The sequence below is a fragment of the Hermetia illucens genome, chromosome 5 (assembly GCF_905115235.1).
Source record: "Hermetia illucens chromosome 5, iHerIll2.2.curated.20191125, whole genome shotgun sequence".
NCBI classification, from domain to species: domain Eukaryota; kingdom Metazoa; phylum Arthropoda; class Insecta; order Diptera; family Stratiomyidae; genus Hermetia; species Hermetia illucens.
Window position 1 is genome coordinate 89,949,262 of NC_051853.1, and position 27,037 is coordinate 89,976,298.

The window sequence follows — 27,037 nt, forward strand, 5'->3', positions numbered from 1 at the left end:
AAAATATGAACAACAAATCTTTATACCCGAAGCGTCCAGCTTGCGGCGGTTCGACTTGTTGTCTTTTAAAATATATCAGTAGGTGCCTCTAGCAGGAGAATATTCATCCTAGAATAAGAGCTGATGCGAGAAAGTCCGTTAGAAAACGGAAACTAGGTTTTGAAATGAGTAACTTGTGATTCTCGCAATTAAATTGTTTCCATCAGTTCTTTATATTGTAATATATTATAACAACTCGGAATGCCGGGAGCTCGGCGTTTCGGGTGTCAAGGTTTTGTGTACATCTTATGTGAAAAACTCTGACGACCAACTTCCACGAGTTATCGGCCTAATCTGCAAGATGAGGACGCCATTTTAAACGAATCTTTTCACACAATACGGACAAACAGACGGCCCTGGGTCTCAGTTGATTTCCTTGGATGACCGCTACCCTTTTTCCTTGCAACAGGGATCACATTACGAAATCGGATTACAAGATGCTGAATTCCTTAGCATCTACTCCCTGACTAGGGCCTTTTTGTACCACTTTAATAACAAAGGGCTTAAGTTTCTCTAGCAATTGCTTTCTAACAACAAGAAATCAACAATATACTAACTAAATTGCTTTGAGCACATTTGTTCGCCCAAAAAATTGACGAAAATGGCAATAATGAATGAAACCTTTTCAATTGAAATTTATAAATTTAATTCTATTTATAGAACATGAATATGCAACAAAAACAAATATAAAGATTAAAAATGCATTCGTTTTTTAACGGCACTGTGTGTGCAGAGGAGCAAAGGTACGATTAGGTGGGATGCTAATTACACAGCTGAAACGAAAGGATAGAAATTCATAATTGATCTATGCGAAAGCCATAGGACGATGTAATTGCCAACCATATAGCGATTTAGAACATTAATGATAACACAGAACAGCGCCTAAGAACTCGACACTTTACAGAAACGGAGGGAAAGAAATGACAAAATCAGGGAATAAAAACACGTGTGACATCGATGAGAGCTGAAGAAGGTTATCTTCGAAACTATCTACCGATCCCCAAGGGTATCATCAGTCTGAAATATGAAACACAAATTCTAAAACATCCATACAAATTTCATTTATTACCACTAAATCAAATGTGATTTTTAAAAGTTACACTTAACAACTAAAGCAGACTCATATCACCTTAAAATATTCTTTCCTATACTTCAGAGCTACCTCATTTATTATTTTGCTAACACATCGTATTTATAATTAACGCTTTTTAATTTTTCTTTATACAAAATTTAAATATATTTATATAGCAATAGCTGGTGACGCATAATTGTGATGAATGTAGCAATATAATTTTCAAAAAATGTCTTAAAACCTAACTCTACAACATCGCGCTTAAATGTAGTTATATAAAATGAATTCGTTTAAAGCTATCTAATAAATAATAATATTAGAAAAGTATGAATCGTCAAGCTTACGCGTATTACATGAGATACATCTATAGCCACTGTAATTTCGTAAAGTATATCGGCACTTAAACCACGCAAAGCTAAGTATAAAAACTAACACTGCATTCGTTTCCTGTTTTCTTCCCTAAGTTTTTTCGATAAATTATTTAGAATAACTGTGACCAGTAAATCGTTATTTTTAAACCTTGAATTTCTGCTGCGTTGAAGCTTTACACTACTCCGTCGAAAGCGAAGAAAAAAATATTGGGACAGCCCCACAATACATTGATATACTTTACTCGGAATTATATTGCTAATTACAAAATGCTTTTGGTTTGTCGTTCGTATTTAATATAAATACAATCTTGAGTGAGAAACATAAACTTCATAAACAAAATGCACAAATTGGGCACTGAGATGAAAAAAAGAAAAAATCGAGACCAAAATCGTGCAGTTTGAATGAAAATTAATTGAGAAATCAATGGCACCAGGAGGGTTGAAATTCTTGCTTCTTTGTTACCTTAATATCATAAAATATTGAATGGTGCATTGGTTACAGTTAGTAATTTTGGAAGGAATTTCCAGTATTTCACTTGAGGACAATACGGAAATACCTAGTCATGTTAATATATTTCTATCAGTCTTCAATAGCTAGGATGAACAACCATCCGCCGAAGTTATGACGAATGATGGGTCGCAATAGAATCTTCTCAGTTTGTGAGCAATGCGTATTCTAGAGTTTCTAAGCATAGGAGAGAAATTCATGAGAATAATGACGCCAATCTACAGTCTAAAAGGAAATACTACCGTTTCCACTAATGGGCACGCTGATATTTATTAGAACCGACATTACAAATCTTGTTCGTTCATATGTCTTGAAAATTTCCCATCCAAACGCAGGATCTGAAATTCTGCGATAAAAATTCGTAAACGTGTTAATCATCTCGATCTAACATGTGTTTCTTCATATGAGGGCACACCCACAATGTACATAGAATATAAATCCAACAAAAATACTGTTTTGTATGGGCCGACATACTAAATCCAGAGTGGATCTTTTTAACAGGTCGTCAAATCTTAGTGGTACGTACTTATGGTCGTCGCAGGAAAACGTAATGGTAATAACAGTGACTGTGTGATGCTCTTTCTTTACCTACAAACATGGAGCTGGAAGTTCTTCCTGACAAGATATTGACAATTCGAAAAATTGCTTCCTATCCGAATGGTGGTTACTGAAACCAGTCATTCACGTGGTTTCCGAACTAATGGATGGCCTGTATCCTGAAATCTGAAATTCTTGTTCAAACCTAGAACATTCTCTCTCTACAGTAATGACCAAACCAAACAACGCAATCCCTTAATAGCAAGATTGCGTATAAAAATCGCATAAAATTAGTGGAAATGAAGAAACCCTGAAGGAACAGAAATTGCGGGGTGCATTCGTTTTCGATAGGACACAGACTTTACCCACTTACCCACTAAAAAGCGATTAATAAAATCTTGGTGTAGAATTCTATCGAAAAACACTTGGAGTAATAACTAACATTCAAACGATCTTGACGTAATTTTCTACACTTTTATTGGATACCCGGCGATTAGGTTCAGCTTTTTTTTGCTGTTAGTTTCTTACAATTTAATGGCAAGAAGACTGGGAGAAGACGAAAATTTAAAAAGATCTTTGGAGTAGATTTCTGACATGAACATATGTCCGTCAACAGTGCCGCAGTATGAAAATCTGGGCCCGGGGTGTGAATTATGCAGGAAAACGAAGCCAGGGGTCAAAATTATTCGGAATGCCTACTACCACTTTCTCCGATGAAACTTACATTCCCGGCTCAAAGGGACCCTTTCCCAGCTCCCCCTCATCTGGTCAGAGAGTCAATTATTCTTATACTTATATTGGCACTGTTGTATAAAAAACGGACGAAATAAGAGGAAGGTCACGTTTTTCGAGTGATTATTATTATTATTATTCTGTTAAGGGAAAGTCGTACCGCGTCCTTAAAGAACTATTGTGCCCCTTTTACTGGTAATAGTGCACCTATTGATCATAGTATCTCAAGCAGGCCTATAACCGTCAGGAACTTTAATATGCTCCCTACTTCCCCTACTTTGCATCTGGTATTAAGTGTTCTCCCAGATGCCTCGACCTACTTTGCACAACTGCCGGACACTGTCGCAGGACGTGTATAGAGGTTTCGTCATACTCCTCACAAAACCTGCAGGCAGTGTCCGTAGATATCCCTAGCTTCCCTAGGTGATAGTTTAACCGACAATGACGACTGAGAATTCCCAATCCTTTGTGCGTATTGGGTCGTATCCCCCAATAAGCACCCTGCTAGGCCCGCCCAGTATAGTTCCCTCAATCATTCCTCTTCATTTCTTAGATTCATAGCCATGAAACCGTTTCCGATTCCACAGAAGGGTTCTGGCCCGTGTAAATTTCGAATGATGAGGAATAAAATGAAACGAATTCGGTGCTGATGATTGATATAGACTTCTTTCGCGATGAAAAAGAGGCAATTGACCATTTCTATTTCAACGGTCAAACAAGAAGTGAGGCCGGGCTCATACCAAAAGATGAAAGAATCTGACATTCACAGTCTGCGCATAGTCAGGTGAGACAAACCTGCAGAGAGAATGTTATTTCTTTATGGCTAAGCAACACCAGGTAAGCAAAAACCACACGTTGGAACAATGGTGGGGTGTTTCTTTCCATTAACTGTCTAGAGAATAATAATTGAATATACGAACGTGTTTGGATTGACTCAATTCCCTGAAGAACATGCTGAAGTGGATTCTCATTTAACTTCCGCATATCATGAAGTGTTGATTTGGGCTGGTATTTATCGGTAAGTTATTGCCGTCGTTTTTATTCATTTTCTACTTCTTAGTTTGCAAATCGAAGAATGAATTGCTTAACCAGTTATTCGATGCATAATACGGACGCCCGAGGTTTCGATCAGTTTATCAAAGAGTACATTCATCTATACTACAGTTTACGTTTACACATCTAATCCCTAAACAAGAACAAGGCTTAATCCTCTGAAAACAACCTAAAACTGTCATGGTCACCCATGGAGTCAAAAGTACCTACAAAACCGACCATACACAATCCAGTAAGCCTGTTATTTCGGGCTGCTGGAACGTAAGTAGGCGATCCTTTAAGTGGCGGCACCGGAAAACGCTATAATCACTCTGAGGCCTAGTATGGCGATCAGACCCGAATCTTTAAAGTGACTCTTGCCACGAAGTCTGACCAGAGATTATCTGGTACCATTCCTGGGGATGTGTTTTCGGCTCGGATATTTGTGGTTGGCCGCCTTGTAAGAGTTTCATGGTGATTGTGTTTGTGCCCATATCGCGGGCAAAGCTCCTTGTGTGCTTAAGCGCGAAGTTTGGAAGGATTTTACCAGAAATCCTAACCACAGTTGCATTGAGTGATGAGAAATTGCGAAACTCTTTACTCTTGCAGTAAGTACAAGAAAAACCAATCGGAGGCGGGACAATCGATGCTTCAGCTAAAAAACGTTTTGGCGATTTCTCGTGTAAGAATATTTGGATGCACAACGATTGTATTTGCATCCGCGCACGGTTGTTGTCAGCCAACAGAGCCTATTTTAGCTTACAAAACGCTCGAAACATCTCACCATAGGGTCAAAGCTCTTACTGTACAAGACAAGGATCTTGCCAGTTCTCATGTATTCCTCGGAGACTTGGGTTCTTAGCAAGAAGAATTGCGAACTCTTGGCCGCGTTCGAGAGAAGAATACTCCGAAGAATCTTTGGCCCCCTGCATGAGGATGGACAATTCCGTAGCCTACATAACGACGAAATCTGAGCGATACCATGACCGTCCGGTTGTGGATAAAATCCGGCTCAATAGGTTACGGTGGGCGGGTCACTTAATCCGTATGGATGAGGATGATCCAGCCCGGAAAGTCTATAAGGGCAATATCTATGGTAGGAAAAGAAGACGATGGAGCGATGGCCTAGGTCAGGACGCCAGACAGCTTTTAGGGATATCGAATTGGTGGTCCTCGGCGCAAAACCGAGATGTCTGGAGTTCCTTAGTAAGGCAGGCCTAGACCGGATATCGGTTGTTGCGCCGTTGATGATGATGAATCGCTTTCCACGATGTCTTAGGGTGCAATAAATTTGCGCGAACGAAACAACTTTGATCTACTCCGCATTAGGGTTACTATCAAATTATCCACTATTGTGGCCTGTGTCATGGCCTATATTATAGCTGTTATGCTTCTATGATGAACTTACAACTTCCAAAATTTAATAAAAAGGAAGGTACTTTGAGGTTTAGATGTCATATAGGGGCATCATCGTGACTTTTTTTCATACTTTGTGTGTTTGCTTGATGAGGAGTCTTTACTTTACTTATATCTTTATAAGTAACGCCAAATGGTTATATTTGAAAAACAAACTACACTCCCTCTTTATATGTTTGGAAAGCTCTTTTACACTCAACTTGAAGAGATGCCATCTACTGCATCCACAGAGCTCCATAGTTCCAAAAAATCTACAAAATTTCTTGTCAATAAATAAAATGATATTCGAAGAAATTAGGGGTGATAGGAGGACAGTAAGTCCAATTTAATACAGGTCAACGTGTTAAAGGGCTCGTCTACAGACGATCTCAAGCCTGTTTTAAGAAGGAGGAGGAAAGAGTCACTACAGTCTGAGTGGGCGCGTAGCACCTACGCATCTCAGGGAGTCCGTAAGGTAAATTTCACTCGGACTAATATCATAGTATGTAGCCATGGAAGTTATTGTCGCGCTGAGTTAGTGAGTCCTTTATGAGCTGGGGGTTTAAAATCTACTTAAAATATTCTCGAGTTATCGTGAAAGGCGACTGAAAGGGATAAAGATTTGTCACCCAGCAATTTGTTAATCTCGAATATTCGGAAGACTTTCGAAGTGTGACGACGATGTATGGAGGCTCAGAATACTCGCATGCACCAACTGCAGCGGTAGAGGCAATACATTCGGGGGTTATGTGAGGTAAGATGGTAAGAGTCATTTTCTTCCCCTCAGTTCCTTGTAGCCGCTGCAATTTGTGAAAAGTTGCTGCTTCCATTTATACGCAAATACTTTTCTCAGTGAATGAAAGAAGAGATTGATCTTTAGGATTCCGAAAAATGGTAACCTTCTCTGCTACCATAAAAATAATAGTTAGTTAATAGGTACGATGGAGAGTAGATTGATTTCCGTTCTGTACCCTGCTGCACTGACCACATCAACACTCGGCCCATTATTTTGAAAAGATTGGATGCTGTTTCATCTCTTCTTCATAGATAGTGATCAGGCTTTCGGCAGTATCAACAGGGAATGTATCTGAAATGGTGTTCACAGGAGGAACACTCCGGAGAAATTAAGAGCGGCATACATATAACTGATTTCAGCTGGACCGTATTGTGTTCTCGATATTATTCTTTCTAGTCATCGGTGACGTGAGAGGACTTCAATGGGCCATGACATTTTCCCTTGACATTTGTTTGTTCTCACAGGTATGGATTTGGAAAACGAGTTAAACAGAGCCACGCTGACGGTAAATGCCAACAAAACGAAGGTTCCCAGTCTGACAGATCAACGCACCCCTCCTATCTGCATGAATGAACAGAATATTGAAGACGTCGATCAATTGGTAGCGTTCTTTCTGCTGATGGTTGCACCGAACTCGATGCTACCGGTTGCATTAGGACTGCTCACTAACACCCGTTTCCAACGTGCAATCAAAATTCTCTGACCCGAGGCAATCTCGAACGAAGAACTACGGGTCAGGCGCCGTAGAAGAGTTGATTAGAAGACAGTTCCCTAGCTGCCTGTACTATGTAAAGGAGTCGCCCTAGAGAATGGGTTATACGTTTATCAGTCAATCGGAAAAATGTTTTTCAATCCCATATTGCCACAGAATCGGTCCGATTGGCGATTGAAGCCATTCTCATAGCAACGTGAAAAGGGAAGAGATAATATAGTCCTATAAACCTCAGCGCAATCCATAAACAATGCTACAGTCTTCTATTGTTCTATTTTTTGTTTAAGATGAGAATGATCCTAAGTCCACATCTACTTGATGTTGGACCGAACCAGATGGGGAACAACTTACTCTCACTTTTTTGATCCATGGACGTCGCGTTTTAGGCATAGCAGTCAAGTAAAAAGTAGAAAGAAAGATGACTAACGGTTTCATCCAGGGCAGAGGCAACTCATCAGACGCTGCCTGCTTTGCGATTATATGAAAAGGAGCTACTTCCATCTGTTTTCGTTCAACAGTTACTTTTCAATGAAATTAATTTGAACAAATTCGTTTTGAGAACTGTGAAAGGCAGTATTTGTGTTGCAAGTGCTAATAATTAATGCCACTTGGATTAGTCTCGTCACTACCATTCAAAAAATTGAAGTCCACTCTTAGTGGCATGTAATTTTCATGACATAAAATGCACCGCCAAACTGCAAATGGCATAATATGTCATAAGAACGAACTTTGCCGACGTGGAGCGAACATTGCCGACCTGAAATCTTCATTGTACATTGCGTGCGGATCGGAGCTGTCTCGTGCGCATTTTATTATATTTCCAGCTTTTGTCTGCAAGATCTATTAGATCAATGTGTCTGATCTGTGATATTTTTCAGATTTAATTTTGATTTCGAGGATTGCTATGATGATCACATTCGAAATGCGAAATATTTGCGATTGATATGAGGTTTCATCCATCATGAAAAAATTGAGAGAGGTCAAGTAATTCGCGCAGACGATAACTGGCTAGCTAAAAGTGGCCTGAACAGCAATAGCTTTATATAATCAATGGTGATTTAGCCTTCGTCTCTACCCCAAATAGGCTTACGATCGAGAAAAGTGGCAAACCAAATCCAGACGAGCCGACCCCGATATCGAGCGGGATAAAAGCTAAACTAGAATAGGAAGATTAATATTGACAACTGACTAGATCCTAAGCCATAGAAATATGATACTCAGATCGTGTTTAAAATGAATAATTTGGCATACGAGTATAGTATTAAGGATCCATATATGAAATAACAACCTTGCACCATTATAGATGTCACTTAAATTAAAGAAGCCGTTCTCCGAAATTATCTGCCCAAAAATGCGAAAAAAAGGAAATCAGGATGATACCCCTAAGCGACATCTAGTCCCCAAAATAACCTTCATACTGAAACCTGCTCCCAAAAAAATATTATACTTTAGAGATTTATAGGAAAATGGAAAATTCGTCGTGATCAATAAGTAATAGCACTGATTCTATTACAATAAAAAATAATTGATTGCTCATATTATTATAAAATCTTAATAGTTTGCATAATAAGATCCTTGTACTTCCACACGCCAGATGTAACGTTGGTTCTTTGTGATTCCTTCCAGGTGAGGAGAGAAAAAACAATCGGGTGGAGCCATGTCTGGGCTATAGGGGGTGAGGCAACCTAGCAGCCCCATACCGAATCAGCCACTCCCGTACAAACATGGCTGTGTGGCCCGCCGCAATGTCGTGGTAGAGCTTCTACGAACTAGCGATGTCTCACCGCGTAAAACTGCGTATTTAGGATTTGTCCAAGAGTAAAAACCCCTTGTGAATGACAACACAATTATCAAAAAGATCAGAAGTATAATTTTCGGACGAAGAGAATTAATTGTGTGCCATTCCGAATTCTGGCGTTTCGTTTTCGCGTCGTGCTGGATATAGCAGGATTCATCTCCGATAACTATTTTAGAGGCCGCCCATGGAAGAACCAGTAAATCTGTGCATTCGAAAACTACAGGGAGCAACTGCATCAAGCACGTAAATTTTACCAACAAATCAACAGGATGAATCCATATACACCTTAATGCTCATCTTCCCGAGACAAAGAGGGAGACCTGGTTTCCGACCCTATAGCCATATTGGAGCAATGGGTTGAGTACTTTGATTAATTGCTCAACAAACAAAATATCGGCGAGTTGAAGGTGCTGCCAACTGAAGACAGAAGAAGAAACAGTCCGTGCACTTCATCGGTTTAAAAACCATAAATCGCCAGGAGCCGATGAAATTACAGCCGAATTGGTTAAATATGGAGGCGACCAACTACACCAAGTGATTCATCAGTTGATGCTCAGAGGTGCGGGACAGTGAATCAATGCCTAACGACTGGCAATGAGGCATTATCTGTCCCATGTATAAATAGGGGGATATCGTGTAGTCCAGCAAATATAGAGATATCACGTTGCTGAGTACCATCTATAAGACGTTCTCCACTATCTTGCCTTGAGACCGGATAGCCCCATACACGCAGAACATCGTCGGCGCATGCCAAAAATGCTCCACTCCAAGCAAATGAGCAACAGATCAGATTTTCTTTCCCCGGCAAGCGATGAAAAAACTGTTGGAACTGGCCATCAGTTGCACCATCTTTTCATCGACTTCAAGGCCGACCATGATAGCATAGCCAGGGTAAATGTACATAACCAGAATACTGATCAGGCTGACCTTGACCAATGTACGAGATCAGACAGGATCACTTTCGAGACCATTCAACATCAACGCCGGTCTAAGACAAAGGGATGCCCTACCACCTACCTACCCAACCTGGCCCTGCGAAAATGAATCCGTAATGCTGATGTTAATGCGAAAGACACAATCCTCTTCAAGCCCACCCAACTACTGGCCTATACTTACGATATTGATATATGGGAAGAAGAAGCCAAGATGTACAGTCTACCTTCATCCAGACTGCGCAGGCGGCGCGAGATCTTGAGCTGCGCAGTAATGAAGGAGGAGTACATGGTGACAAAATGAGCACCAAACATGAAGGAACTAAAAACATCAAATGGCACTGGTCAAATCAGAACAGCAATATAGGAGACTTCCACTTTTTGGTTCCCTAAATGAGGACGGACGATTTCGTAGCCTCTATAACGATGAAATTTATGAGCGATACCACGACCGTTAAGTTATAGATAAAATTCTGCTCAATAGATGGCGGTGGGCGAGTTACTTAATCCATATGGATGAGGATGAACAGCCCGGATAATCCATAAAGGCAATATGTATGGTGGAAAAGGAAGACGTACCAGATCCTACCTCAAATGCAAACGAGTGCATAGGCCAGGACGCCGGACAGCGCTAGATCGTTGTTACGCCATTGACAATGATGATGTAGATCATAACAAAGAGAATCTTACTTGAAAGTTTTATAGAAATCCTGCCATTATTAGCAAAGTTATAGTAAGTCAAAGTTATTTGTTTCGCATAAATTTACTGCTCCCTATTACAGCATATGTACATAGAATGTTGGTAGCGCATTGCACAAGTGAAACCATCGAGTACCCAAACATTCCACAGGCTTGTGAATTTTCACAATTGAAGTTTCAACTATGCACAAACCTACATAAAGAAACACAAAAGGTGTCATCACTGAAGCGTGCAGCTTCCAAGCTACTTGTTCAAATTGTTTCCCCCGTTCTGGTTTTATATCAAATTAAGTTTAAATTAAATGGGGTTCGTTCTTTTCTGCTTCCTTCCTCGCCATTTTCCACAACTTCAAACCTTAAGTGTGATGATAATGAAAAGTGTGGTCTCATTAAAAAGGTAATATGAAAAACAACAATATAAAAGAAGAGACAAAGGAGTAAACAGAAGACTATAAAGCACTATCCAACACAATTAAATTAATAATTGTGAAGGCACACTACTCGTATCGTTACATAACTGGTTCACACCCGATTTAGAAGATCGTGAACTACGACCCTGATTTGTCCTATTTACTAACATTTTACTCTTTCGTTCCTCCGGCCCCATTCGGGTCAATATAAGATATGACACTACACTGGCTACTGTCATCATCGTTCTCATTGCTAACCTCCAGCTCCTCCACCACATCTTCGCCGGCCCCGCTACTATTAATTGGCATTGTACTTAGATCTATATCGCCGATGCTTCCACCACTATTAACAATCATGCTGCTCGTATTGGGCCGCCGAGTTATTCGTTGATAAAGTTCATCAATAGACTCATGGCTATCATCCATCAACTCATCATCCTCATGCATAGCCGCGTCTTGTGGTGGCAACAGGCAATCATTCGAACAATTATTAAAATCATCGAAATCATTTTCATCATCATCGATATCACTCACTTCCGACGATTGGTATGGGAAAAACATGTTATCCTCACCCGTTAAAGTGATATTTAGATCGTTATCAGGCTGCGGTGCATAGACCCCGTGACTTCGTATACTTAATTCCGAATTTTGATAGTTTAGATCACTCTCGCAAGTCGGACTTGAAACGTAGTTGCGCCGTATTGATTGACTGAATAGATTCAATGAATCCGAATTGCTAGACATGTCATCGTTAATGAGGTTTATAGGTTTTCGACGATCATCAGGAGATGGCAGATCGTCAATCTCACACAAACTCGGAGAAAACAGCACAGGACTACTGAGCAGGCGTTTTTCAGGCGCTGGCTTGGCAGGTAGGGGATTGGCTATTGCACCGAGAATTTCGTCTCCTGCTTCAGGTAAATTCGTACACGATATAGAACGCACTTGCGATTCATGAAACGAATCACTGCATTTATTCGCTTTGGGTTTCGCCGTCAAAGCGTCCAGGCTAAGTAGTGATTTAGACTTTTGTGAAATAGTCATTGCTTGTGGAATTAACTCTGGTGTTTCTAAGCTGTCATTCGTATACACGCGATCTGAAATTTCGAGCGGTTCTGATATGTAAGCCTCGTTTCTATCCAATTCCAGCATGTTCTCGTCATTGCTTGTATTCATTGCCGATGCCGAACCTATTGGCAGACCCACTGTGTTCATAGCTGCGTTCGGCTGTTCGGAAATATTATGACTGTTACACATATCCGATATCATGTCTTCCGAACAAACCTGAGATTCGTCTAAATCATGTTCGGGTGTTAAAGTTTCGTCCATGATATTTCGGATGTTGGTATTCACATACAGTGGCGTACTTGTCCGGTCGCTATCGCGACTATTCAAATCGTTCCTTTCCATGTCCAACTCGTCCTGTTCGAGCAGATCATTGACATTAGCTGATTTCCGAAATTTGTCGTCAGCGCGCATTGTTACAATCTCGTGCTGCGGCTGTGAGGTTTCTGGTACATTTGTATATATGTTGGCCACCATTTCACTGGTATTATTCAGTTTACTTCGAGTGTTCAAAGCCCGAAGCCCTTCGGCGGCGCCCAGTACTAGACGCTCCGCATCGACTATTAGATCACTTTCATTGCAACTATCCGAAAGAATGTTTGGGTTCATGCTTTGCTGACGCGAATCTTTCGAAAACTGGCCAATTTCCGCAGCCAAATTTTTTATGTGAATATTTGTATTATTCACTTTGCTACCGGAGCTGAAAATCGACATGCCGCGTGTAGCTTTTGGGTACGACGAGGCAACTGATGATGAAATATCACTTGCACCACCGTCTCCGAAATCGCCTCGCTCGATTTGTCGTTGCAAGTCGAAATTACTTCGCTTGGCTAAGCGCTTCTGTTTTTTGAAGAACTTCCTGGCAACGTTTATTTGGTTTGGGTTGTAGAACATGTCAGCATTTGGGATATCTTGCGACACCATCACAGGATTGTGGACAAATTGTTGTCGATTTATCAGCATTACATTGGCTGGAGAGGTCATCAGTTTGCTTGGACTATCGTTCCGAGGAAGAGTTGCGGCCGAGTTTAATTCCGAGTGCATTTTAAGCTGGTTTGATGCACTCGGCGGCCGGTTTTTTGAACACTGACTGTTCGAACGTGAGGTAGAATTCATTGTGCTGCACGTTTGATGGTATGTGACTGTATTTTGTTCTTTCAAATCGATTACTGCCCGAGTTCGACAGCAACTGTGCGAACAAACATTTCGACAGCTTAACGAGCTCCAGTGACGCCGCACATCGCTGCGAGAAACTCCATAAAAGAAGAGTATAAACACGCCCAGAAGGCACGAGGCGATTGCGAAAAGTGCACTGAATAGCTCTTCTTCATATAGAATCGTTCGCTGGAATGGAGTGCTAATACTGGCCGCGGCAGACAACCAGGCTATAGTGTACAGAAACAGAAATATAAAGTGTGCTCTAAGCTGAGCCCCATTGGTGTGCTCTAGATCATCCTGGAGACTTGTCGTCGGTGAACTCAAAGTCAGGCTTCTATACCGGTCTGAGTGGTTCATGTGGCCATTCGGCGATGTTTCCAGCAGCTCTAAATCAACGTTTTCCGTGCCCTGGGTGCCTTCCGACAAATGCCCGTTATGTTCGTTCGACATTCGAATATGGCAACGGACACAAACGAAGAGAATTGCCAGAAATAATAGCAGGATCGTCGCTGGCACAAACATTGCACTCAGCGCGGGCCCCGAACGAAGAAAGCAATACGAATACGACGCATATTCGCGGATATTCACTGCTCCGCTAATTCCACAAATAATTAAGCCGATTCCGTATCCCACCAAGTAAAGCCCTAAAATTGGCTTCCTTCCGACATTTTCCTTAGGCAAATCGTCCATCGGAACACGATTCCTTTTCGACAGTCTTTTATACATATTGCTTACACTCACGCAAACCCAGAGAACCACACAAAGGCTGAAGTAGTGAATTGAAATCCCGAAGATTTGGCAGACACGATGATCCTCTGTTTGAAATATTCCAACGGTAAATAACAAACAGAGCAAGGACAAAGCCACCCATGAATTGACAAGCGAATGTTTTTGGCGTCTGCCCATTTGAATGAGGCCGCCTGAGGAGATGTAGGTAACAATGTTTATCCAAGAGCAAAGAAATAACACTAAGCCGCCTATATAAAACCCAATGGGAGATACTCTGAACTGAGCCCCGGCATTTTCGTCGAGAAAGTCATTCAAATATTTTTTATTCTGCAAAAGGCCATAGTATCCTAATTCCGAGCAACTGAACACCAGCAAAGTGTGAAAATAGTATAGAAATTGGCAGCCATCAGAGGTCCATTCGTTGAGATCAGCGTCCCAACGAACGGGTACCGGGGCACTTATTTCGTTGTGAAAAGGCTGCACTCGCAGCATCACTGAGATGGGTTCACTTAGATTCCGGTGACCAGGAGGCGTAGTGTCACTGAATAATTTCACACCAATCACTGCCGAAGTTACCTTGAAATTTGTGCCGTTCTTCAAGTACGGAAACAGGTTCGAGTTCTGATAGACAGCAACCATCAGATTCTGAGACGCAGGTAACTCTAGAAAGCTGGATGGTACCTGAATGGAAGCGTCGACATGCTGCCGGAACATTTCCATTGTATGGCTCGCAGTATTGCACTGAAAAGTTCTTTTTTCCCTGTCCTGTTCCGAACGATACCACGTGCAAGTGATTCCCGTGAAGGTATCTGGTCGGACGTTGAAATATTCGATAGCAAGATTGTTTTTGTGTGTTAACGAGGCCTGCGTATGTAGCGCCGCCTTCTCAACTGCCTGAGCCACATCCGTCGCCGAACTATTGGAAATTTCTGCACGATATGACAAGATGTGAGGTAAATAGAGTAATTGAGAAACTATGTCTAAAAGCATTGATCCTAAATCCTTCTCTTGTCTTAAGAAATCTAAGTAATTATTCAACGTTTTGGCAACGAATACAAAGTCTGTCGGATCGCGCAGTCTTAACAGATTCTCTTGCGATTGCGTGTAGTTCCTCAATCGTTTGGCACTTTCTAGGACACTCCCCCGTGCAATAGACAAATTTACCTTGGCGAATTGCTCCAGGATGCGTGTCGTCTCGCTTATATACGGACACATTTCCGTATTCAAATGCTCCCACTCGCCTTCTAAGTTGCAGAAATTCATCGCAAACAGATGAGTTGCAGCTTCTCCAACGCATGGCAGTTTCACTTCCATCCCACGAATAGTCCGCGGCCAGTAATATCGTCCCTTGTTGTTTCGCACTTCGGCGCCTTCGCAGTACTTAGTCTTGTCCGATATCACAAACACGGAAACAGTTCGTGACAGATTCGCCTGGTGCGAGCGAAGTCGACAGTCCCACATTCCGCTATGATTGCGCGTCACGTATGGAATGTGGAGAATCGAGTCCAACAGGCCACTATCGGAAAGATGTTTGGCGTCAATTTGTATTGATGGAAAGTGCACGGACGGGTCGAGGAAATAGATGTCGTCGGAGGTGTTTTGATCGACGATTTTGTCGGACCAGCCCCAGAATACGTGCGCTTTTGCGGGTAAGTCTTCGGAGTCACGAGGCGCTCCAACGGCTACTCGGGGCGCTCGGCAACGTAGCACCAGTTCATCGCCTTCAAACACGAGCTGCAATATAATTCCTCTTGTTAATGGATGGGTCTAAAAACGTGCTCAATGTAAATTACCTGATCCTTGTCAGGATGCAGCTCCAGGAGTGGCTGAAGGGGTGACTCACAGTGCAGATCTGATCCCACTTTCAGCTTCTTCAGCACAGATCCCTTGAAATCGCTTGGCGACTCGCATTTCGGCGGTGGTTGCAGTTTCACTGACATATTATTTGACCAGCCGACTAACCACAGCAAGTCGCAGTCGCAAGCTAATGGATTTCCGGATATATCCCTGGAAGAGGAAGAGAAATTGATAAAGTTGGTTGATCATCGGCGCCAAATCCGACCACTTACAGCTGTTTCAACGAGCGCAGCATCTCAAACGAGCCCTGGAAGATGTGCACGATAATATTCGTGGACAATTTCAGCCGCTCGAGGGTCGATATTTCGCCGAACATCGACTCATCTATTTGCTGCAGGGAATTGAACGACAAATCCAAGCGTTTCAGATTTGTGAAATTTAGAAAATCCGTGCTCTCGATATGTGAAATTTGATTTTTGCTTAAATCTCTGAAATTGGAAATGTTTACGTTAGTTGGATAGGCCTAGCCATGGGAAATGGGCAGGGGGGCCAAGCTATCGCCAGCCCAATGAATGCACCATCGAACACCAAAATATCCCGAGGGACGATCAGGATTACTACTTACAACTGCAAAACCTTATCACTATCCTCTCCAAAGTCCAGTTCCTTAACGCTAGTTATCTTATTATGGACCGTCCCGCCACATTTCACTCTCAGCGTGTTCCCGTTCTCGTTCACATTCTTGCAAGTGCATTTTGTCGGACAAATGGCCAAAGTTGCCTGAACAAAGCAAACAAGCGCCAGAAATCGCCAGAATTTCGCATCCATGTCGGCGTGCAAGTGAGCTTCGATCGCTGCGGCCGGATTGTGGCCAGTTTGGCAGCTAGAAAAACTCCCAGCAGGCCAAGACTAGGAAGCCTGTAAACAAAAACAGAAAAATGCATTTGCAGGAGGGAGTGTGTAAACGTCATGGCAGGAAAATTTTCACGAAATTGTTTTCGCACCATTGCTACGTGCTTGCGATGCTGATTTTTTCGTTGCTGCCAATTGGCGCAAGAGTCAAGTTACTTGGGTCGTCTTTTTTCCGGGAGTTTAATTTATTTTGTTGGTAAAAACGCCGAAAACTCTACGATTGTACTCACGGCAGTTGACCACATCGTACACTTAAACAAAAAATACGACAGACGTCAAAGTTTGGTACGTTCAAAGTATGTGGCACGGTAGGGTTGGGTGTCATTGGCGAATTGGAAATCAACTATTTTGATGACGACTATTTTCGATGAACCATTTATTTGAAGCGAATGGTCCGTGAAGATGCTTTTATTAAAATTGTAGTCAGTCGAAATAAAAGTTCTGCCAAAATGTATTTGAATAAATGTTTCTTACGATGTTAATAAACTTAGGGTACCCATACACAGCTCGATGATCCACATGTGGAATGAAAAGAGGGGAAGATTGTCAAAAATCTGTCAAACGCCGATTCCTTGCATCATTTTTTAGATTTCGCCACGGGATTGTATTTTTAAATTAGAGAAAAATGAAGTCCGTGTTGAATATTTTGAAACAATCTCGCTTCCAAAGTTTCAGCTGTCAAATCACGCGCGCCTCATCGCAGTTTACACGGTTGACACAGTCAAGTTCCTTCCCAAATAGACAAAACTTATGTCCCAGACGAGCAGACATTGGGTTAAGGTGGTGTTCATCCGATCGTCCCCCAGTTGAACCTGCACAAGCAACCTCGACGGTATCCGTGCCCCTCGGACAGCTTGAACAGAAACTTCAGCTTTTCTTCACGTGCAAAAAATGTCAAACGCGGAACGCGAAGACGATTTCGAAGGTGGCCTACACGAAAGGAGTCGTGATTGTTCGATGCGATGGTTGCTCAAATAATCACCTGATAGCCGACAATTTGAATTGGTTTACAGACTTGGATGGCAAGCGGAATATTGAGGAAATTCTGGCTGAAAAAGGAGAGACCGTGACGAAAGTTGGTGTAGATTTGGGATCGGCTGAGTTTGTATCCAAGAGCAGTTGACACTCATGTTTGGCTAGTCCGTGAATTTTATTTAATAAAATCGTTAATTTATGAAAACATTCGCCTTTCTTTTGGTTTCGTAAGTAGATTTTCGGCTGCAAAACAAGAATGTATGTATATATTTTACACTAAGTATATATGCTGGCGTTTTATTAGGAGATAAGAATGGATATTACAAAAGTTATGGCTTCGCTAAAATGTGGACTCCATCCTTGAAGAAAAGAAGGAGATTCCGTGTTAAAAGCAACGGCATAGAGTTCCGCCGTCCCTCAATATTTTATGGCCTCCAACATTGATTGGGGTCAGCCCGATCAGTCATACCGCGGGATACTCTCATGCCGTGTACAGTTTTACCCCGGCTATGCTGGTATAGGCGGCCTGGAATTCGATGAAAAGATGGTGCAAATGATGGCCATATTCCAACAGTTTTTCCGTCACTTGCCGCAGAGAAAAATTTGATCTATTGCTGATTATATCCCGCCTACAAAAAAGAGGAGAATATCTTGGATGGTACTCAGCAATGTGATATCTCTATAATTGCTCTATTGCGTGATATCTTCCGTTTTATGCATGGGGCAGATAATGCCTCGTTGCCAATCGTTAGACATTGTTTCTACCTTGAGAGTAAGTTGATGAACCGCTTGGAGTGGCTGGTCGTCTCCATATTTAATCAATTCGGCTGTAATTCCATCCGCTCCTGGGTACTTATGATTTTCAAGCCAATCATTTGCGCGGACTGTTTCTTCCATACTTTGTGGTGGCAGTATTTGCCCCTCGGCTTCTAGGCGGCATTGTTATTCGAGCTCGGAGCACCATGCCAACTAGATAGTGGTCCGGGTCTATATCATATCATGTCAATTTGGTTGAGAGTCGTCTTATCTGGAAAGGCCCAAGTAAGTTTGTGGGCCGCTTTCGCGTAAACCAGGTACTTCTAACAATCATTTCGTGTGGCACTGCTAGTTGAATAGGCCGCAATCCGTTGTCATTGGTGGTTTTGTGCAAGCTATGGGAGCCAACGTATCTACTCAACTTGGCTGTTAAAATCTCTAAATATGATTGCAATATCATGTCTGGGGCAGGCTTTGAGGGTTCGTCCTACTGCCTCCTAGAAGGCATCTTTTTCCGACTCTGCAGTATCCTCTTTAGAGAGATGAACGTTAATGAAGCCTATATTTCTAAATTTGTCTCGGAAACGCAAACTGTAAACCCGATAAGAGCAGTTGTCACTTTTTTATGACGGTTTACCGGATTGCCACTAAAAAATATACTGTAGTGGATCTTCTCCAGGAAATCGGTTCCTGTCCAACGCAACTCTTGCAACGCTGTTACAGTTGGTACAATTTGTCTCGTTTTAAGATGCGGGAGACTCGCCTTCATCCTTCTCCGTTTAGAGGTTTTCTTTAAGAAAGAACTCCCAGCGTCGAGATTTTTCAAAATTACGCTATACTGTTCCGCCGTCCTTCAATATTGCTGGGTTTTCTACCCAGGGTCACCGATTCGATATCCCTAAGGGCTCTCTGGGGTCTTATCCTACGCCACCGTTTCATTTCAAGCAGGGTCTGCTACGTTTTCTTTTTCTACCATAGATGTTGTTCTGTTGTACCTAGATGAAAGCAAGGAAAGTAATTAAATTCGTTTTCCAAAAAGATTTTATTCATTCTGACTTGTCGGTCTTTTATGCGTATATTTGAAAAAGTGCAGAAATGTGCATAAATGACTTATTTTTAAATCTAAGCATAAGAATGAAGTGTCTTATGCTGACGTGACAACATGTGCACGTATGAATTTGAGACAAAGTATGCTTTTCACATAAATTCTTCATGGGAACGAAAATATGTACAAGTGTTGCATTTGACTGATTGATTCCTACTATATATTTACGAATATAGAATTAATTGAGTAAACTTAATTCCTATCCATCTTGTAACCTGAGGATTGTGGACCGTTCTCTGAACTGAAAGGATAAACTCCTCCGTGTGAGCTGTGCAGTCTTCTTGCAATTGTAAAAGACTAGTTCCATTTAGGATTATATTCGCCCTTGTGAATTGAATATTCATAGCATTGTGGTCGGTATCGGTACGGTATTGATTAACCTGGTTTACTCATTCGTCAATCCCTTTCGAGAAATGCTTAAGTTGTACGTTCATTCTATTGGATGTTCCGTTTAGTCTTTTTGTGGCTTGAAGAATGATTGTGCTTTGGTGAGGAAACGATCGTCTCTTGGGTCACCATTTCAGTGTTTCTTCTATCCCGTTGTAAGTCTGATGTTGGAATCTTTCTTCATCTTCTATGAAATTATCACTTTCTTTGTGTAAATTTAGATTTCGTTTGAAACGCTGCTTTAATTGTCGAAGTGGAATATATGCCACTCTCCATGTATCGCTCTATCCCTTTTTGCATTGATGTTAGATTTAGATTATAGTCGTACTGGATAGGAACCATAGGAAAGACTTTATGTAAAGTTATGGTAAGGTTCTTCCGCTTCCTTCTCTTCCTTTGTAAAGAATGATGATGTTCATCTTCCCAAAATTAACGTAACGATTGATCCAGTTCGTCGTACGAAACCATAATTTGAACTTTTTGTTTCTCCGTCGAGCGTTAACTCACATTGATCCTCACAATTAAGGCCTGACTCCAAAGAAACTGAATTCTCTCGGGCGATGACGATCCACCTCTTTCAAAAATCTCTTTGGCGGAACAGCCAAAAAAGCTTTCTGCGGGGTTTTTGTGGAGTTATTTGTGCAGCAAGGTACGAAACAATATTTCATGGTTCTCCTATGCATTTCACGCGGGAAATTGACTGGCAGTTTCATATTTTCATGAGTAACTGCCACTTGCCGAGCTATTGAAGTTTCTTGACTCGAGTTGTGACGTCACACAACGCAGGCTTTTCATTTGGTTGAAATTTTAAATGCTGATAATTTCAAAAACCACTTTTGGGAGTTTTGTTAAATTGCACCATAGATGAGATTTCCGTCATTAGTGAAAATAAGGCGGGAAGTCTATTGAAACATAATTGTTTCCAGTTAGCGAAGTCTCGTCGCTTTTGAACTGTAGACTGTTTAAATTTTGTGCAATTAAACAGCGACTGTTCTTCCTTGCATATTGGACATTGTAGGCCTGTACGTGCTAAATGGATTACCACCGTTGTTCGCTTATTTGCCGGTTTCCCCACCGAAGTCGTTATTGCTTCTAGTATAATGAAGCGGTTCTTTAGAAAACTGAGAATTTCTTGTAGTGTTGGTACTGTATTTGACTGCCCGATATGCTTCTGCCAGTCTTTCAATGTTTCCTCATCTAATTTTTCGTTCCATATAGGTTGCTGAATGCGCACCATGGCGAGTATTTGTTATCGAATGCCGGACTTTTGATTCACTCCAGCTTAATTGCTTGCACCTCGTTTACTGGCCCTGGTTCTTTGTTTCAATTATTTGGAGTCATTGCTTCAAATTCCTCGATACGCAGTATCGTCTGGATCCGTCCTTCTTAGAATTCTCTGTAACTTGGGTTGGGTTGGTTGGGTTGCCCTTACCCGTACCTCTTGTGCAGCTGTCTCCGGCATCGGAGAAAGTAAACTTGTGAGTTTCATGATTTTGCAAGAGCTGATTTTATTCAGTCTGACTTGTCGCCCTTCTATATATTTGAAAAGTGCAGAAATGTGCATAAACGACTTATTTTAAATCTAAACATAGAATGAAGTGACCTCTGTTGACACGACAACATATGCACGTATGAATTTGAGACAAAATATGCTCTTCACGTAAATTCCTCATGGGAACGAAAACATGTGTTGCAGTTGATTGTGTGAACGTTAAATTATCTGAACGTAATTCCTACATATGTGAGAATATAGCATTAATTGAGTGAACTTAATTCTTAGTATGTCCGAACAGGTATTCCCCTTATAAACTTTCCAAGCCAACTCATCCTCACTCATACGGATTATGTGACCCGCTCACCGCAACCTATTGAGCCAGGCTTTAAGAGCTTGGACCCTATGGTGAGACACTTTGGGTGAACAGATTTTGTAAGCTGAAATGAGCTGCATTGTCTGAAAATAACCGTGCAGGAATTTCGTCCTCATAGCTGTTATCGGTTGTGGTTTTCGACATTTGATAGGAAATATCATTAACGGTTACAAAGTTGTATTCTTCTATTTTTATTGCTCTCAGCTGATCAATGCTCTTAGTGGTAATGTTGCCACTATGTATTTCGTCTTGGCTTCATTAAAGTGCAGCCCAAAATCTTGCGGCCATCGCCATCTGCTCGATCTGGATAAAGGCAGTTTGTACGAGTGCATCTTGGGATGGTGTAATTGATGGCCACATTCCAACATCGCTTGCCGTAGAAAGCTGGTTTGCCTGGCGTAAAGCTTCTTTGGAAGGGGACGATGATGTTCGGGGCTAACCGACCTAGTAAGATAGCGGAAAATATCTTATAGATGGTACTCAGCAACGTGATACCTCTATAATTTTTATATATGTAGAAGACAGTGCCTCGTTGCTAGCCATCAGGCATTGATTCGCTGTCCCAAGCATTGAGCCGCTTAGTGTAGTTGGTCGTCTCCATATTTAATCAGTTCTACAATATGCTCATATGGTCGGAAACCATATTTCCTTCTTTCCTACCGTTTATGGCTGTACCAATGATTATAATATTAAGGTGATGTAAAAGCTATTTGTCGATGCTTCATCTCCAAGACCTCTGTTACCTACGGTTATTGCTTTGCTTGTGTTATGGATTGTCAGATGGGATTCGAGCCCGAAATAATATGCCAATCAGATAGTGATCCGAGTCCACACTGACTCCCAACATATTCTCGATTCGTCAAGGTGTTCGAGTAATGCGTGGTCAGCTTGGTTAAGGGTGGTCCCGTCTGAAAAGGCCCACATTTGTTTGCGGATCTCTTTCCGCGGAAAAAGCTCTTCCCAAAGACCATTTTATGTGAGATTATTAGCTGAACAATCCGCAGTCTATTGTCGTTGGTAACTTTATGCAAGCTATGTCCTGTAAGTTGAGGTTGTCGTAAAAGACGACTGAAAGGGATAAAAATTTGTGGGTTAACAACCCGCAAATTTCGAAATTTTACTGCTATCGAAACGTCAACAACGTCTTGAATAGGGACGATAATGGTGGGTGGTTTGTAGATGGTGGTAACTTCCGCCGCCTCCCCATTGGTAGCATATTTTTCGGGCACAGAACTTGCCACCTGCCCTGCCCGGGCCGCAGATACCCTGAGTACCTTGCCTAACAATATTGATCAGCATTGGCATTACCACCAAAAATGCTCTTTTCTCGGGTCCTACGTAGGATGCCGGCCATATCACGAAGGGGCGTTATAAGATCTGGCTAACTGCGAAGTTATGAAAGCCGATCGATGAACAAAAGATATTGAAGGCTCTATTGACCGCTGGCGAGCGTGGCGCGCTCGAATTCTGATACCGTGTACAATCCCGGGAGTTCAATGTAATGTGCACCATGACAAAAGGGAATTTACTATTGCGCTAGTCAGGGAAACAGAAACTCCTGCAGATCGCATTGATTTCAGAAGTGTATACCGCATCTCGAATAAAACTTGCATGTGGTCGCAAATCTGTCTATGATCCTGTGGGGGATGTTAACAGTCGACTCCTCATTTACGATGAAGAACGACTGAAGAGATATAAATAACACTTCACTACGGTTCTTAGCCGGATGTGATACAGTTCCGCCTGTGAAGTTTCATCTCTCAACAGGCTTTGTTTAAAAATTACAAATAATCGACTGACCGATTCCATTTCGGATCATCGTGAGGGGTTGTTGTGCAATTCGTATACAAATCTATAAGCGTGTTAGCTGCAAATCGAAATGGCGAATTAAGATAAATATTTGTGTGCATAAAATTGAGAATGAAATATTCGAGGCAATTAAGAAAGGGTCGAAAAACAGAACACGAATATTCGTAAAAGTTGGCATAACATGAAAATGTAACCCAGTTGACAATCCTCACTTTGGAGGCCGAGGTAAAATCAGCTAAACGACAAATCAAGGCTATATTCAAAGAACCAAAAATGGTGCAAGATAGAGGCATATTTAAATTTCAAGCAATCCCGCAGGCACTGTCGGAATCCAACGAATCACAACCCACTTTATACAGCAAATGAGAACAATTAACACAAATCCACCAAATACAATGAAATATTTGCTTCACTTAAAAAATAGTCAATATGGACGGAAAATAAGCCCAATATGAAGGTTGGCCAGTTGGTTTTAATAGGAGAGAAGGAGGCACCCCCGACTAAATGGTCAGCTAAAATCACAGCAGCCCGCCCTGGAGATGATTGTAGGGGGCGGTCGATGATTGTGCAATATTATGGGAATCAGTGAAAACATACAGAAGTGGTTAAACTTATCCTCTCTACCCAGAAACCCAGCGTTGGTGGCAGATCTCACCAAGAAATCAACAAATCACAGCAGAACACAGCAGAACATGCGTTCATATGCAAACTTCTCACTGCCGTTTTCGGAGTCATGAATCATCCGATTTGAGGCCGAGTTAATGTTAATACATTGTTTATCATGTTTCTATGGCACCTGTGTGTGTGGGAATCCATGTAACTAAGCTAACTAGCTATAAACAACCAACACATAAATATATAAATATAATAGGAAATTGATAAAGTGTCATTGCAATATTATTCGGATCGCCGCTTTCTACGATTGGTTTTGGCATCAAGCTGGACAATTTCTAAATCAAACGCGGCCAGGTGCACTAACGCCATCACACAAAAGGGAACCAATACCAATGATGATGCTCAGAACGCAACTGCGATCCTGACTGAAAAGCCCCCCCCCAACCAGACGCTATATTTTTTGTGCCGCAAAACTTCAAGGCTTGACTAGGCAGTTTCACCTCCTGTGTATAGTCTTCTTGGCTATACTTAATGTCCGTATCGACAGCAATAGTGCAACTGTTTCCAATAAATTGGCAGAATTCATGCATGTTGAAATCATTAATAAGGTGAACTAATTGGAAAATATTCCAAACTACTATATGGTATATGGACATGAGAATATCCTGAGCTTTTTGAAATTTGAAGAAGCTGCAACCACCCTCGATAAGGTCCTGTTGAAGCTTGTACTTTATTAGGAGATCCCAAGATTGACAAGAGGGTGAACTGGTATACGATCGATCGAACCGTCCATTCTGACAGCTACATCGATTCACAAGCAACGAAGTGACATAAAAGGAGCTGATGGCCCCGAACAGTCGCTTATATGTAACAAGTCCAGATGTACAATAGACAAAGGTCCCCTTACACGACGTCGGCATTACTCACACGGTCCAGTTACGCCTGGTCCAAGTCGATGGCTTTAACTTAAGATCCACAATCAGCGAGAATAGGAAATGTTGTGGATCTGAAAGGTTTTGCCAAACATAAAATCAACGGCGATTAGATGGTTCGCAGTACGTCTTTCAAAAGGCGAGACGCACGAAGGCATTTACCACTTTCTGTAGAAATGTTCACAAAAACCCTTAGGTTTACAAACTTAAGATAAGTGTGATTATTTTATGAGTTTAGTGATGTCAATCGATTGTTCTTTCTTTCTAATCATTGTATGCCTGTAATGAACAATAGTGTACATTTGATAATTTCCACGGGAAGTATTTTTGGAATGCGGAGTAAGCTCAATTATTGTGCGAAGTTGAATGAAATACAACACATTTACTATGATTTAATCGTTCCTTGATTTTATTTTGTATAATTTAACTAGTGACCATCACAAACAAATATTGTTTTTTTTCTTTTCTTAGTTTGCGTATAATTATGTAAAGAAAAGAAAGATTTTTAATATTATTTTCCCCTATGTCTTATCATTCATCCTTATAATAACCGAAATGAAATTATTCCTTTTGCTGGCGTATAATTTGTTCCTTAGATATTCGTTAATTGAATTATATTTTCCAATGTTGTTTAGTTCGTTTAGCCATAATAGCAATTTTACTTCATTCACTTTGTTTCCTTGCAAATGCTAATTTAAAAATGTTTTTTTTTCGAATGTATCACATTATTTTTTACGTTATATTTTAATTAGTACTTCCTTTAATTATTTTGCTTTTATTACACTTACTCAGTACCTTAACATCAATCATCATTTCTATATAAACCTTAAAGTAAGATACGCGCAATCGAATGAAAAGGAAATTTCCGTTGCAGGAGTCGTTTTCTCCAGTTACACGAATCCCTCTTGTTTTGTGTCATTGCAATCCTTAGGCCTGCTGTTAAAATGCTGTAATTTAAAATTTCTCTAGGGAAATGGTCATGCGTTTCATGTTGATGAAATGAAAATTAAATAGGTCCTTAAAATATCACTTTTTGGGGATGGCGAACTCAAAAAAATGCAACAAAATAGTACGATATTGACAAAATCTATTTCAAATTATCTTTTTTTTTACAAAATATGCCAGAAAATATATTTTAAACGTATAAATGTCCAACTAATAACAACAAACAAGTATAAAAACACCTCGAATGGAAAATTTAATTTTCTTAATATCTTATTCAATCAAAGGTGCCTCAACAAATCTTAACGCAAAATGCTATCAAATATAGACTGCCGACTTTGAAGAGCTTAGATTAAAAGTGTTAACTTTATAATAAAACATAAAAATAATACTAGCGATGCGTTGTATTCGTTTTTAAATATGGCTTTGTATGACAATTCATTAAAATGTGAATTCGAAGTTTAAAGATGACACACAAAAGTTTTCACTCGCATCTCCATGCAAGCTGTATTGTACGTTGTAAAAGTGTGAAAGGAGCACATGAATAAATATCTATTCTTCTTATTTTTGGTTGACTTGTTCTTGCTTATTAAAGTTTTGCGTCTCAAAACTTTTAGCAAGATTTTCATATTGAGGTTGTTTCTGTTTTGCTGTTAATTTTATTAAATATGCACTAAAATTGTTATAATCTGCTGTATCAATTCGACCAAAACGATGTATATTTTCAATCATGTAATCAAACGTGGGGCATGTAATCCGTGTACATTATCTATAGGAGGACAATGGGTAGCGCCAGGCGGCCCCCAATCGTGAAGACCACGCGAATTTGCTAAGCGATGTGTTAAACGGTGGGCGATACTAAAACCCCCGCTACCTTCTAATTGTGTCAAAACTATTATAACTTGCCTGAAAAATATAGAGGGGATATTGTTTTTTAGGATTTCCTCATGATGA

The 27,037-nt window shown here is 41.0% G+C and overlaps 3 protein-coding genes across 3 annotated transcripts in view; 1 reads left to right on the forward strand and 2 right to left on the reverse strand.

Annotated features, from left to right (window-relative positions):
* Positions 1-10,668: 10,668 nt before the first annotated feature.
* LOC119658445 (adhesion G protein-coupled receptor A3) lies at positions 10,669-17,066 on the reverse strand. The gene is made up of 5 exons (XM_038065849.1): positions 16,787-17,066; positions 16,408-16,700; positions 16,055-16,270; positions 15,779-15,992; positions 10,669-15,719 (listed from the first exon to the last, which is right to left on the reverse strand). Exons 2-5 carry the CDS (start codon positions 16,608-16,610, stop codon positions 11,205-11,207), a joined length of 5,148 nt encoding a protein of 1,715 aa, XP_037921777.1. The 5' UTR covers positions 16,611-16,700; positions 16,787-17,066; the 3' UTR covers positions 10,669-11,204.
* A 148-nt stretch (positions 17,067-17,214) lies between these two features.
* LOC119658447 (DNL-type zinc finger protein-like) lies at positions 17,215-17,876 on the forward strand. Its single transcript, XM_038065851.1, has one exon. The coding sequence runs from the start codon at positions 17,320-17,322 to the stop codon at positions 17,815-17,817; it is 498 nt and encodes a 165-aa protein (XP_037921779.1). The 5' UTR covers positions 17,215-17,319; the 3' UTR covers positions 17,818-17,876.
* A 7,646-nt stretch (positions 17,877-25,522) lies between these two features.
* The window catches only part of LOC119656511 (calpain-D), a 42,702-nt gene continuing 41,187 nt past the window's right edge, over positions 25,523-27,037 (reverse strand). The window contains exon 9 of the mRNA XM_038062847.1: positions 25,523-26,989. Coding sequence (XP_037918775.1) covers positions 26,812-26,989 — 178 coding nt within the window. The 3' untranslated portion in view covers positions 25,523-26,811. The remainder of the gene's footprint in view (positions 26,990-27,037) is intronic.